The sequence below is a fragment of the Arthrobotrys flagrans genome (genome assembly GCF_004000055.1).
Source record: "Arthrobotrys flagrans strain CBS H-5679 chromosome Unknown unitig_8, whole genome shotgun sequence".
Lineage (NCBI taxonomy): Eukaryota > Fungi > Ascomycota > Orbiliomycetes > Orbiliales > Orbiliaceae > Arthrobotrys > Arthrobotrys flagrans.
Genome location: NW_027137553.1, coordinates 1,352,265 through 1,364,347, shown reverse-complemented (window position 1 = coordinate 1,364,347; position 12,083 = coordinate 1,352,265). Strand labels below are relative to the sequence as shown.

At 46.8% G+C, this 12,083-nt stretch overlaps 4 protein-coding genes across 4 annotated transcripts; 3 read left to right on the top strand and 1 right to left on the bottom strand.

The window, feature by feature from the left end:
• Nucleotides 1–2,646: 2,646 nt before the first annotated feature.
• DFL_006895 (uncharacterized protein) lies at nucleotides 2,647–4,989 on the top strand (the record flags this gene model as incomplete). The annotated part of the gene is made up of 5 exons (XM_067636390.1): nucleotides 2,647–2,837; nucleotides 2,900–3,008; nucleotides 3,063–4,412; nucleotides 4,482–4,597; nucleotides 4,659–4,989. 5 exons carry the CDS (start codon nucleotides 2,647–2,649, stop codon nucleotides 4,987–4,989), a joined length of 2,097 nt encoding a protein of 698 aa, XP_067488013.1.
• Nucleotides 4,990–5,506: 517 nt separating this feature from the next.
• Nucleotides 5,507–6,819, top strand: DFL_006894 (uncharacterized protein; the record flags this gene model as incomplete). Its single annotated transcript, XM_067636389.1, has 3 exons — nucleotides 5,507–5,561; nucleotides 5,663–6,442; nucleotides 6,488–6,819. The coding sequence occupies 3 exons, from the start codon at nucleotides 5,507–5,509 to the stop codon at nucleotides 6,817–6,819; spliced, it is 1,167 nt and encodes a 388-aa protein (XP_067488012.1).
• Nucleotides 6,820–7,863: 1,044 nt separating this feature from the next.
• DFL_006893 (uncharacterized protein) lies at nucleotides 7,864–9,990 on the top strand (the record flags this gene model as incomplete). The annotated part of the gene is made up of 2 exons (XM_067636388.1): nucleotides 7,864–9,767; nucleotides 9,834–9,990. 2 exons carry the CDS (start codon nucleotides 7,864–7,866, stop codon nucleotides 9,988–9,990), a joined length of 2,061 nt encoding a protein of 686 aa, XP_067488011.1.
• Nucleotides 9,991–11,213: 1,223 nt separating this feature from the next.
• Nucleotides 11,214–11,552, bottom strand: DFL_006892 (uncharacterized protein; the record flags this gene model as incomplete). The annotated part of the gene is made up of 1 exon (XM_067636387.1): nucleotides 11,214–11,552. One exon carries the CDS (start codon nucleotides 11,550–11,552, stop codon nucleotides 11,214–11,216), a length of 339 nt encoding a protein of 112 aa, XP_067488010.1.
• Nucleotides 11,553–12,083: the final 531 nt, after the last annotated feature.

Here is a 12,083-nt window from a genome sequence, read left to right as displayed (position 1 = left end):
ACATCCAACAAGGTAAATCGGAGTCCTCCAATCGTGCAACTGAACTAACATGCCCGCGAGGCTCGATTTCTGTGCGACCAGACACAAACACCAGCTAACGCCCTTGGCGTGCGGGCACTAAAGGACCATCCCGTGTAGCCCACCCAACTTAGTCCCTATGCGGACGGCAAACTATGATGAAAAGAGTTATCGTATTCTAATTGACCGTTAGTCACAGATTACAGGTAGCTGTGCCTCATGAGCACATCGATTTTGTATCATAATTGCGATTGTTCCCAAGAATGGGGTAAGAAATACAAAGGGTCTCGCGGCGAGCCCTTCAGCCCAGAATTCAAGTGAGGGGAAGCTTGAACATTCGCCTGGCTATAGGCATTTTGCAGAAAAGGGTCAGGTTGACGAAACTGTTTTTGGTATCAGAATTATGATATGGCAAACGTACCATAGACTAGGCATCTGCAGTAAAATACTCTTCTTTGATGGTACTTGCAGCCCCATTAGAACAAATCCGACTGATGTTCTATCAATAGAAAAGAAAATCGCCAAAAAGAGGTAAGGCATCTCCTAAATCGTCATAGTGTGGTAGAGATCCCCACGAGGGGCTGCGCAACCATCTTTTTGGCTTGACTCCATTCCTGTAGGCCCTCGACAGCGGTAAATTCAGGCGCAACAATCGCCTTAAGAAATATCGCAGTTTTGTGCCACTGGCTCATGGAATTTGAACTATAAACTCGGCGGTGGATAACGACCCAGGTACAAATAAACATCGTAAGGTGGTGATTAATGTCAGCGTTCCTCGACCGCCGGACTCACGCATCCAACCAACCATCGTCGCATTTTGGGCGAGGGATTCCGTCGAATTCGCGGAATTTGTGAATGCCGTGGAGGCAAGAGAAGTTGCGGAGGCTGTGCCAGCAGCACTCGTAGTCATGGTTATAGAAAGTATACCGGCATCAACCGGTCATAGACCATGATACCACGGAGGCGGTTAGATCGAGTGTAGTTAGACCCAAATGCCATTATGATCGAAGCTAACGGAATCAAGGCTCAAATATAACCAAGCTAGTGTCAGAAATTGATCTTTCAACCTCCCAATGACCTGGATCCTGGTGCGCTGAATATAAAGATGAGGAAGGGAAAAGTATGGAGCTTGTCCATGCTTTCTATATCAGTATGCTCGCATTACGCTATCGAGTTGGGAGAACAACATCACGAGTAATATGGCCAAATCGATATATATGGCTCCTCCAACACGGGTTTATCGAGTGGAAGAATCATGCGGAATGGGGGTTGTTGAAACGGGATATCGAAGACAAAAGTAACACCGATGGTTTCGCAAAGGCTACAGCGTTAGTCCAAGTTTTCTGGTTCGTAGCACAGTGTATCATGAGAACCGCACATGACCTCCCACTTGCACCCTTGGAGTCGATGACGATCAGTTATATCCCGCTATTTGCTGTGACATACTATTCCTGGTGGTTCAAACCAAAAGATATTATGTCGCCGACAGTTATCGATCTACCGAACATGGCTAGCACCCAAAGAGAAGCGTTCGAAGATCTTGCGATAAGTTCCGATTTTGATGATGAGGGTTTGGATAGGCATAATTCGTGGGGTAACGTATGGGCCTTGACACAGAGAGTGTTTGAGAAAGAGTATAATGATGCCAAGAAAGCAGAAAGAGTAGAAAAGCAAGCCCAAACCGTATATTCCGATGGTGCTTCGTTTGGTGCGTTACATTTGATATCATGGGAAACTCATTTCCCTACTTTCACGGAATTATGGCTATGGAGGGCATCGGCTATCGCCCCTATCGTTTCCCTGCTAGTCTTTATGCATTATCCACGGGTGGTCTTGAGGCGGAGTGGTCCGCTGACTTTGCTGAGTATTATTTCGCCAGCGATATACCTCTTAAGCCGTATAGTAATGATTGCTGAAGCAATAGCTGCATTCAGACTGGCGGATCCAGCTCTCTATGATACTTACGTTGTTTCTGATTATGGATACATATTATTTAGGAGTACTTTGGTTAGCCGGTTTGTTTCTTTCGATTTGGAGTTTCCTTACTTGGCATTTTGGTATCTATATATCCTTTTTAGCGATTTTTCTTAGCATCAAACCCTTTTACTGTATATATAAGATAAATACTCGAATTTTATGTTTTTCGGAATATGCCAAAGGCACTTCCCGTCCTTTCCTAAGATTGAAAAGGGATTAGAACGTTGTATTTCGTGCGTTGCGCTACTGATGCAGAGCTGCCGAAGTGGTACATAGTGGAGCATAGCGGGGCAGGTGATCGATGGGGTATGACAGGCCAAGGCAAATGATCGCATGGCGACTTTCAAATAAATTCCATGAATACCGTCATAGTCGAAGGCCCGACATCTTCTCTCTTTCTCCCTTCATATCTCAAAACTGTGATTTTGGACTTCAAGAAACTCACTCACCTGGAACCCGCGCACCGAGTCACTTGCATTATCCAACTCCCTCGTCGACCGACAACTGTAACCTTTCGCTTAACCCCGCCATCCACCAACTAGGCAGCTTCGATACCTGAAGTTAAAACGCATTTTGAAGAAACCCGAGGGCTTGTAAGCACATCGAAACACCACTATATTTACCAAGCTCCAAGAGCTCCGAACCGCCGCGATGCAGTTCGCACCGTTCGCGTCCGACATCGACGTCGCATTCTTTTCCTCCCTCGCGTACCATAAAATCAATTATGATAAACTAGACTCGCCTGCCCGCCGAGTTCTGGGTATCTATGAAATTCAGCCGAACGATGCACCCGGGAATTCGTGTCGCATGCAAATCGGGGGTACTGCCTTGACAGCGGATGAGTAAGCTAAGCGTTGAGTCATCCGGGATGATCGGAATGAAGCTTATCAGAATTTCGGTTTAGGCCAGCGGTGGGGCAATTTCGAGCAGAGGGCATAATACGAAACTTCAATACCGTTGAGGAGTTCAAGAAAACTAACTACTCTGAAATTATTCAAAAGTCGGGTCGAACGGTAGATACCCTATGGCCTTTGTTGGCATCTGGTTGTAACTGACTTTCGGGACAGATCTGGGAGGCAATTAATGATGGGTCTATCTATTCGATCCCTTCTCTTCTCTCGTCCTTCACAATACTCTCCTTTGCCAACCTAAAGAAGTACCATTTCCAATACTGGTGTGGTTTTCCGGCTCTCCATTCTGCTCCACCTTGGTCCGTCGTCGGCCAGCGTCAACAATTCAGTGTTGAGGAAACTTCGTCCTTATGCGATGTCGTTACCACGTGGCGATATAGTATCGATAGCAGACAGCGTGGTTTCTTCTTGGTCAAAAGGGTTAAGGCTTCCACGGAGGATGAGGATACTGTTTGGAAGCTCGCTCCGCTGGGAGACTACGAACAAGGATTCTTCAATGATGTTGAAGACAAGAAGAAAGATGCTTTTGTTGCCTTCGCAGATCCAAGTAACTTTGATGAGCATCCCGGATGGCCCTTGCGCAACCTGCTTTATCTGATTAGGAAACGATGGAAGCTCCAGGAAGTGAACATTATTGGCTACAGGGATATCCATGCTCTAAGACACCAACCGAGAAGCGTTATTTGGACTATGAGGGATGACAGCCCCCCAGATCTTTCGGAGTTGTCCATTAAAGATGCACCCTTTCCAAAGATAACTGGGTGGGAAAGGAATCGAGAAAAGAAGCTAGCGCCTAGAAATGCGGATCTTTCTCAAATAATGGACCCAGCGAGACTTGCCGATTCAGCTGTTGATCTTAACAACCGCTTGATGAAGTGGAGAATTGCGCCCAACCTGGATCTTGACAAGATCAAAGGGACCAAATGTCTTTTACTGGGAGCCGGGACACTCGGAGCTTATGTTTCACGTATTCTGCTCGGTTGGGGGGTTCACAAGATCACCCTTATCGATAACGCCACAGTTTCTTACTCGAATCCGGTGCGACAACCATTGTTTAAGTTTGAAGATTGTTTAAATGGGGGCCAACCTAAGGCTATTAGAGCGGCCGAGGCTCTAAAAGAGATCTATCCGAATGTTGACGCTCAAGGTTTCAAGATGATGGTTCCAATGGCAGGTCATCCCATCCGCGATGAAGCTCACGGTCAACAAATGAAGGCAGACTATGACAAACTTGTCTCATTGATTCAAGAACACGATGCGATTTTCTTGCTCATGGACACAAGAGAGAGTAGATGGTTGCCAACCCTATTGGGGAAATTTTACGGGAAAATCGTTCTCAACGCAGCTCTTGGATTTGATACTTTTGTCGTGATGAGACATGGCGTTCGCCCCGAGTTGGAGACTGAGGACGAAGGTGAGAGCGTAGACGACAAGAAACCTCAGGTTTCGGAGCCAGTATCCGAGCTTGGGTGCTACTTCTGCAATGATGTCGTTGCACCAGCAGACGTAAGTTTTGGCTCCCTAGAACATACATAGCTAAAGTCGGGACAATGCTAACAAGTGGATTTCGTACAGTCAATCAAAGACCAAACGCTGGACCAGATGTGCACTGTCACGAGACCCGGAATTGCTGCTATTGCGTCCGCTCTGCTTGTTGAGCTTTTTGTTTCAATTCTCCAGCATCCTCAAGTGTAAGCCGTACCTTATAATCGCCTATTTGTGTTTTGTGTGCTGACTGAGGTCTATATATAGTGCTTCTGCGCCAGCACCAGCTAGCCTCGACGAAGACCGTGGGTCTCACCCACTTGGAACGGTTCCTCACCAAATCAGAGGCTTCTTATTTAATTTCCAAAACAAGCTTATCCATGCTCCCGGTTATATATACTGCAGTGCATGCTCAAGTAAGATGCTTAGTGCTTTTGACGACGGTGGCTGGGAGTTTGTCAAGAAGGCAATGAATGAGCCAGGGTTTATCGAAGAGGTCAGCGGACTCGCCGAGGTTCAGAGGGCAGCAGCAGCAGTAGATGATGAGCTGGATTGGAGTGAAGAGGATAATGGGGATGGGGAAGGAGAGATGCTTTAAACATCAGCTCCGAGAATGTCGACTGGTCGATTAAGTAAGTACCTAGGTACTTAGTACCAGCGAGCTAAGTAGGATTTATGTAATGTCCATCAACAGCTAGAAGCTCCCCCAAGGGATCTGTATTTTAGGGAGGAGTCACAAATATTAGATTATTGTCCTTCGGTGTGTACTATTACCTATTGTGCTAGGAAAGTGATGTTCTCGAATACCGCCCCAATCCGAATAGCTAGTAAAATTTCACCTTTAATACCGGTTCAACTTGTCTCGGGTGAGGAGTTGACGTCATTTACGCTGTCGAACTTCTGTGTTGTGATTGTTAAACATTTTTTTTACGTTGCACAAAAAGTCTGGGCGTTTAAGCCGCTTCCCGACATTTCTTTCCACCTCCCAATCTTCCATCCATCTCCTCTAACTAACCTCATCTCTCTTCCTCTCTCATCACCAAGCTCAATTGTAACTTTCCAAAACACCTCACCTTCAAATAAACCGTCTCGATCGTCTCAAAACTCTTGTCAACATGCCTGACGAAAAGGTCCCTTCTCGAATCGCCTTTATTGGCAACATTCCGTATGGTGGGTGTTCCCTGTAGACCCCAGTCGCGAAAACCCGTTGCAGGCAGTCAGCTAACCACTCCTACGCGCCATTGTGTCGCGTGATCGCAACATATCTGTAGGTCTCAGTGAAGAACAGATCGTTGATATCTTTTCCAAGGTCGGACAAGTCCTGTCCTTCCGACTCGTCTACGATCGCGATACCGGAAAACCTAAAGGATTTGGTTTCGCCGAGTACGCCGATGCTGAAATTGCCGCCTCCGCCGTTCGCAACCTCGACAACTTCGAGATAATGGGTCGCAAACTACGTGTAGACTTTTCGCACGAGGGTGACAAAGATGCACAGGATGGTTACGAGCCTCCGGCTGCTGGAAACACTCGTGGCAACGTTGCTGGTGGTTCTGCTGCAAATGCTGGATCCTCGTCCGGAGCCTCCCTCCTCCCACAGCTACCACCTGGCGCCGAGGTCCCACCTAATCTCGAAGCCCCCGACATGATCTCTAAGACTCTTGAGACCCTCCCGCCTGCTCAACTACTGGACGTTATCTCTCAGATGAAGCAACTCGCTCTCTCTGACCCCGCAAAGTGTATGGAACTCCTTCGCAAAGCGCCACAGCTCTGCTACGCCATCTTTCAGGCGTTGCTGTTGATGAATCTGGTGGATCCGTCCATTCTCAGCCAGGTCATCGAGAGCTCTAGTGCTGCTACGAATACGGCTCCACCACCTCAGCAGCAGCAATACCAACCACCTCCACCTCCACAGCCAGCACAACCGGCGATGGATCCCAACAAAGCAGCGCTCGTGCAACAAGTTATGTCTCTCACGGCAGAGCAAATTGCCATGCTCCCACCAGAACAACAAGCTGCCATCATGCAGCTAAGACAGCAAATTATGGCAGGAGGTATTTAGGAAACAAATCCTGCTATAATCAAACTTATCGATGCAGCTCAGGCCTATCCAATCCCCAAATTTTCTCCACCTTCACAGCCAATTTCTGCTGCTTCTATGGCCCCACCATCGCTCATGGGCCCACCACCTGTTCCGTTCCGTACTACCCTCTATCCGAATGTCGGAGTCTATAATTTCCCGAATGGGTCTGCTGTAGGTGGCAATGTCAAGTCTTCTGGTACAACCACGCTCTACAACGGCACAATGGTCCATAGACCCGCTAGGCGTTTCCCTGCTTCTCTATATTCTCCGTACCCTGCTCATCGAGCTACGTTCAATGCATCTCATAACACTATTCCTCTTCCTCCTCCTCCTCCTCAACGCCGCTAGGTATATCTTGTTTTCCCTCTTTCTCAGCGGTTGCATCGCATCCAGTTTTCATGATACCTCGTTTCCTCGTCCACGTTCTCATTTCTGATATAGGCATTGCACACGGCGGCGTTTTGTGGCGTTTCTCTCTCTCATCTCTGCGAGGTCTTCTTACTTTCTTCCGATTATGCACTCCCAAGTCCTTACACATGCCGCATCCACTGTTTTTCTTTCTCGTTTTTCTATGTTTCCACCTTACGATTTGTTCCCCCCTGTGTTCGTGTATGGAGAGCTTGTTCTGACCTTTCGACTATCTCGCCGCTACTGTCGATTGATTCTCGATCGCCTCAGACAGGTGATATCGCAGTTTCGCAACCGTGATATCGTTCGCAAGAAGTACAAGGGGTACGATTACTATGATAATGTACAATAGAAAATTGCGATGAGATAAAACGACTGCAATAAAAACCAACTGGTTTACGATAACTTCCCATCCCGAGAGCAACCGTAGTTTGTACACATATGTACTTGATTGTAAAATCTAGTTACCTAGGTAGGTAGGTAAAATTAATTACCTCCACGTATAGTCTGGGGGCGAGGTCTTCCCAAGGTCTTATTGAGGCTCCACGATATCATAGCCCGAGGCCCCCATGTGCACGTCAACTGTCGAATATTGATCTAATACAGCCACCTGTAGAACACATGCGCGGGGGAAAATATATATATATATTAAAAATATCCTGTAATATGAAATCTAGCCTTTAGCTCTCAAAGGTACTAGCTTGTCCAATCTCTAGATCCCATAATCTCTGTTATAATATCGGGGAGCTACCTAAGCTAAAATGTTGATTGTAAGCGTACGTAAATTCTGTAGACAAGGATCCCCGTCTGCCAGACAAGTCCCCATATGCGCGCCAAGAACTTTTTTTTTCTGCTCTGTCGCAAAAAAACGCCTTCTCGCCCATACAAAAATCTCTTCCCTCTACACTCGATGAAAACACCCCCTCCATCCACAATCATTACCAACCGTATCTAACGAATCATCCTTCATAAAATACCGCCACAATGGGTAAAAAGAGAAAGGCATCCGAAACCGAAACGGCAGATGAGCAGCCAAATGTCATCGCCCAAGCCGATACACCAACTGAAATTGACGAACGCAAGGAGCGCAAGGAGCGCAAGGATAAGAAGAAGCAGAAGAAGAGCGAAACCACAAAAACTTCTACGGGGACTCCAAGCGAACAGCTGGATTATACGAAGATGACTATCGATGAGCTTAAACAAAAGCCTGAGGGTGAGAGTAAGAGCGATAAGGTCGCGAGAAAGGCCGAGTTGAAGAAACGAAAGAAGGAGGAGAAGGAGAAGGCTGCGGATGAGAAGGCCGAAGTTGAGGGTGAAGAAGCTGTTTCAACTGAAAGCAAGAAGGACAAAAAAAAGAAGGACAAGAAGCTCGCGGAGAAGGGACAATCGGCAGAAGAGAGGAAGGAGAAGAAGAAGAAGGCGAGGAAGGAAGCAAAGAAGGCAGAAAAGACCAAGGCTAAGGCAGAGGAGGAAGTCAAGGATGTGGTCATGGAAGATGCAGCGGAGAGCGTCACTGCAGAGCCCGCTGTCGAGGATAAGATGGACGTGGACTCGGATTCGAATTCATCGAGCAATAGCAGCGACTCAGAAGATGCGAAAGCTAAAGCCACGCCCAAGTCCAATGGAAGCACAGCACCGACGACCGCCACCGGGACCGAATCGCCTGCTCCGGCCGATGCCGCCGCGATCAGCTCTTACATGAAGACACATTCGATCAAGATCACAGACCCAGCAAAGCCCAATAGCGAGTCGTGTGACCTAATTCTCAACTTCTCCGATCTTCCTGCTGTCGATAAATCCCACCTTGCTCCTTTCTCAGCCTACAAATCGCCAACGCCAATCCAGGCCGCATCATGGAGCTACCTTCTCGATGGAAAGGATCTTATCGGTGTAGCGGAAACTGGTTCTGGAAAGACAATGGCTTTCGCCTATCCGGCAGTACAGTACCTCACTAAGCTACCAAAGTCTGACAGGAACCCCAGGAAATCTGGAGCTAGAGTCGTTATTGTGTCACCGACAAGAGAGTTGGCCATGCAAATTTTCGAGCAAGTCGAGAAACTAACTATAGCCGCCGGATTGAAAGATGCCGCCACATGTATTTACGGTGGTGTGCCCAAAGATCCTCAGCGAGAGTCCTTGAAGAAGGCTCTTGTCATTGTTGCGACACCCGGTCGTCTCAATGACTTCTTGGAAGAAGGAGCTGCCAACATCTCCCAGGCGGGATACGTCGTCCTTGACGAAGCCGACAGGATGCTTGATAAGGGTTTCGAGGACGCCATTAAGACGATCCTTGGCGCTACACCAGCTACACCAAAACGTCAGACTCTCATGTTTACCGCCACTTGGCCACAAAGTGTCAGACAGCTAGCGTCTACATTCATGACCAAGCCTGTCAGGATCGGAATCAACAGCCCCGACGATGGTGACCTCCGTGCAAACACCAGAATTACACAGATCGTAGAAGTTCTTGCAGACGGAAGAATCAAGGAACCACGTCTCCTCAACATCATCCATGCCCACCAACGCTCATCCCCTGGCGCCAAGAACGACAGAATCCTCGTTTTTGCATTGTACAAGAAGGAAGCTGCAAGACTCGAAAACTTCCTCCGAGGGAAGGGTATCAAAGTCGGTGGCATCCACGGTGATTTGAACCAAACAACTAGAACAAATACTTTGGCAGAGTTCAAGGCAGGTAGAACGCCTGTTCTTGTTGCCACTGATGTTGCAGCTAGAGGATTGGATATCCCGAACGTCAAGTTGGTGATCAATGTGACTTTCCCATTGACCATTGAGGATTACGTGCACCGAATTGGTCGAACGGGTAGAGCTGGGGAGTTGGGTAAGGCTGTCACATTCTTTACTGAGCATGATAAGGCTCACAGTGGAAGGTATGTTCAAATTCTTGATATTCGATAACAGGATGTTCAAAATACTAATATTTTGCTTTCTTATAGCTTGATCAACGTCCTAAAAGCTGCAAATCAACAAGTTCCCGATGACTTAATGAAGTTCGGAACAACAGTCAAGAAGAAGGAACACGCCAGCTACGGCGCCTTCTACAAAGACACCAGCGATGCCAAGGCTGCTACTAAGATCAAATTCGACGATTAGAAATCATTGCAACGTGATTCAACAGGAAATCTATGGGCTTTCAAGAACACCGATGACCTGCTTACTCTTGATGACGGATCTGAGGCTAATATAGAAGGGAATGACTCGTAGGATCAATTTTTTTTAGGTTTGTAAGATACGGATGGGTGGAAGATGAAAAAGCTAGCGTCCAGCATAGAGCGTCATTCTATATACGGGACTAGATAAAAGTTATAGCATGTATGTTTTTAATCAAATGAACGAGCCCACGTGGATTTACATGATTAATTGAACGATTGTACAATCGTGAATAGAAACGTTATAGTGAGGCGAAAAAAGAAGTTTTTTGAATTCATGAAACTTAAATCTCAACAAGGGGATATATGACAGATATAATGGCTCGACAGTATAGAATTAAAGTATATTCTTGCTTGTTCAATGTGTAAAGCTAGTCGACTTCATCGGACTGTTCTCGAAGCTAAAATAAAATATAATTTCCGAATGAGGTAATTTCTAAATTAAATCGAAAAACTCAAAGCTCCGAATGGTCAGATAAATATCCGTATCGGCCGAATTTCCTAGTTGGAAAATACCACGTTTTAGAGATTCGAGACAGTCCCAGCTGTCTTGGTCATATCCCAGAAAACATTTCAACATCCGCTGCCGTTGTGCCTTCGTGCTATCCCGGTTCCCAGGCGTCAATATACATCGCCAGAGTAGATTTGTGGTGCTTTTGGGCCAACTCTAAGGCGATAGGTTGACAAGCAGGTTCAGCTTGTAGAATTAACGATACCACATCAAGTCTCCCTTCACTAATTGCGTATTCAAGCGCTGACATGCGCACGGTTGGTTTTGGTGGAAAGATTTCAGGCCACAATATATCGTCAAGGGCATAGATGTCTGCTCCTTCCTGCAGCAAATAAGACAAATAGGGGAGCTTGCCTCTTTGAATTGCTTCGTGCAAGGCGGTCCGGCCGCGAAAGGGTACAGGATGATAATTAACGTCAACATTTCGAGCAACGAGTGCCTTCAGTCAATTAAAACTCACCCCTGCCGCCAGTTGAACTGCCGATAATGCTAGTGGAATGTATCGTTGATATATATCAATGAGTCAGCCCCAAGGTCTAGAAGTTGTTCCGTGAGCCTGACGTGACATTATCATAAATAATACTGAGAGATAAAGGGGAGCGCGAGCTTAAAGTAGAACGATAGGGCATTTTAACGTTAATATATATCCAATTTCTCTAGATTGCGGTGGTTATCAATGCAAACCCGCCTTCGATCTCTGTTTCGTTGAGTCCCTCTACCACCGCAAGCACCGCAGTCAAGTTGAAGAGATCCCGGGAAGTTGGTATATAATCTTTAAGAGCGAGAAGCTCTTTCGCAGCCTCTAAGTCATAGGCAACCTTCATCACGTACTCGAATGGTTCAACGCAATTGTCCGGTGTTTCTTCTAACCCTGAACTACCACCATGTTCCCTTCGCATTCGTGTACCCCAATGTTCGGACGCATCTTGAAGATCGCGACGATAGACAGCTTGAACAAACAGCGGGCAAGGGGCCCACTCTATCTTTGATTCCATTGGTTCCATAGGAAACCCTTCTAGACATACGTCTAGGGAGAGAAGGTAGCAAAAAAGTTGTTTGATTCCCCCCAAAATGCGATATCTATAGCCCGAATACGTCGGTAGTAAAAATACTCTTTGACGTCCCGGGATATGAGATATCTATATCCCGAGCACGTTGATAGCACGGAAGGGGTTCTGAACCTCTTAATGGGCAATCCGGAAACGGAACATTCATGTCTACACCCGCTTTGGTCAGCAAATCCAATACCTCGGACTAAAACTCGACGTATTCTGTGCAATTTGCGGCGAGACTGCATAGCCATATCACATAGGATACAAGTGAGATTAGTGAATCGAGTTTGAAGTTAAGGTCAAGCTCCTGCGCCAAAAGCACATTTAGTGCCCCAATGTAATCGGTTTCAGAGCCATAATATCCGTTTAAGTGCTCTAGATCTCCGGGTTGATAGCTCATTCGAAGGATGGTCGACTTAACGGCGAATCTAGCACAGATATCGATATCGATAGTGAGCCTCGCCCCTCGGCCGG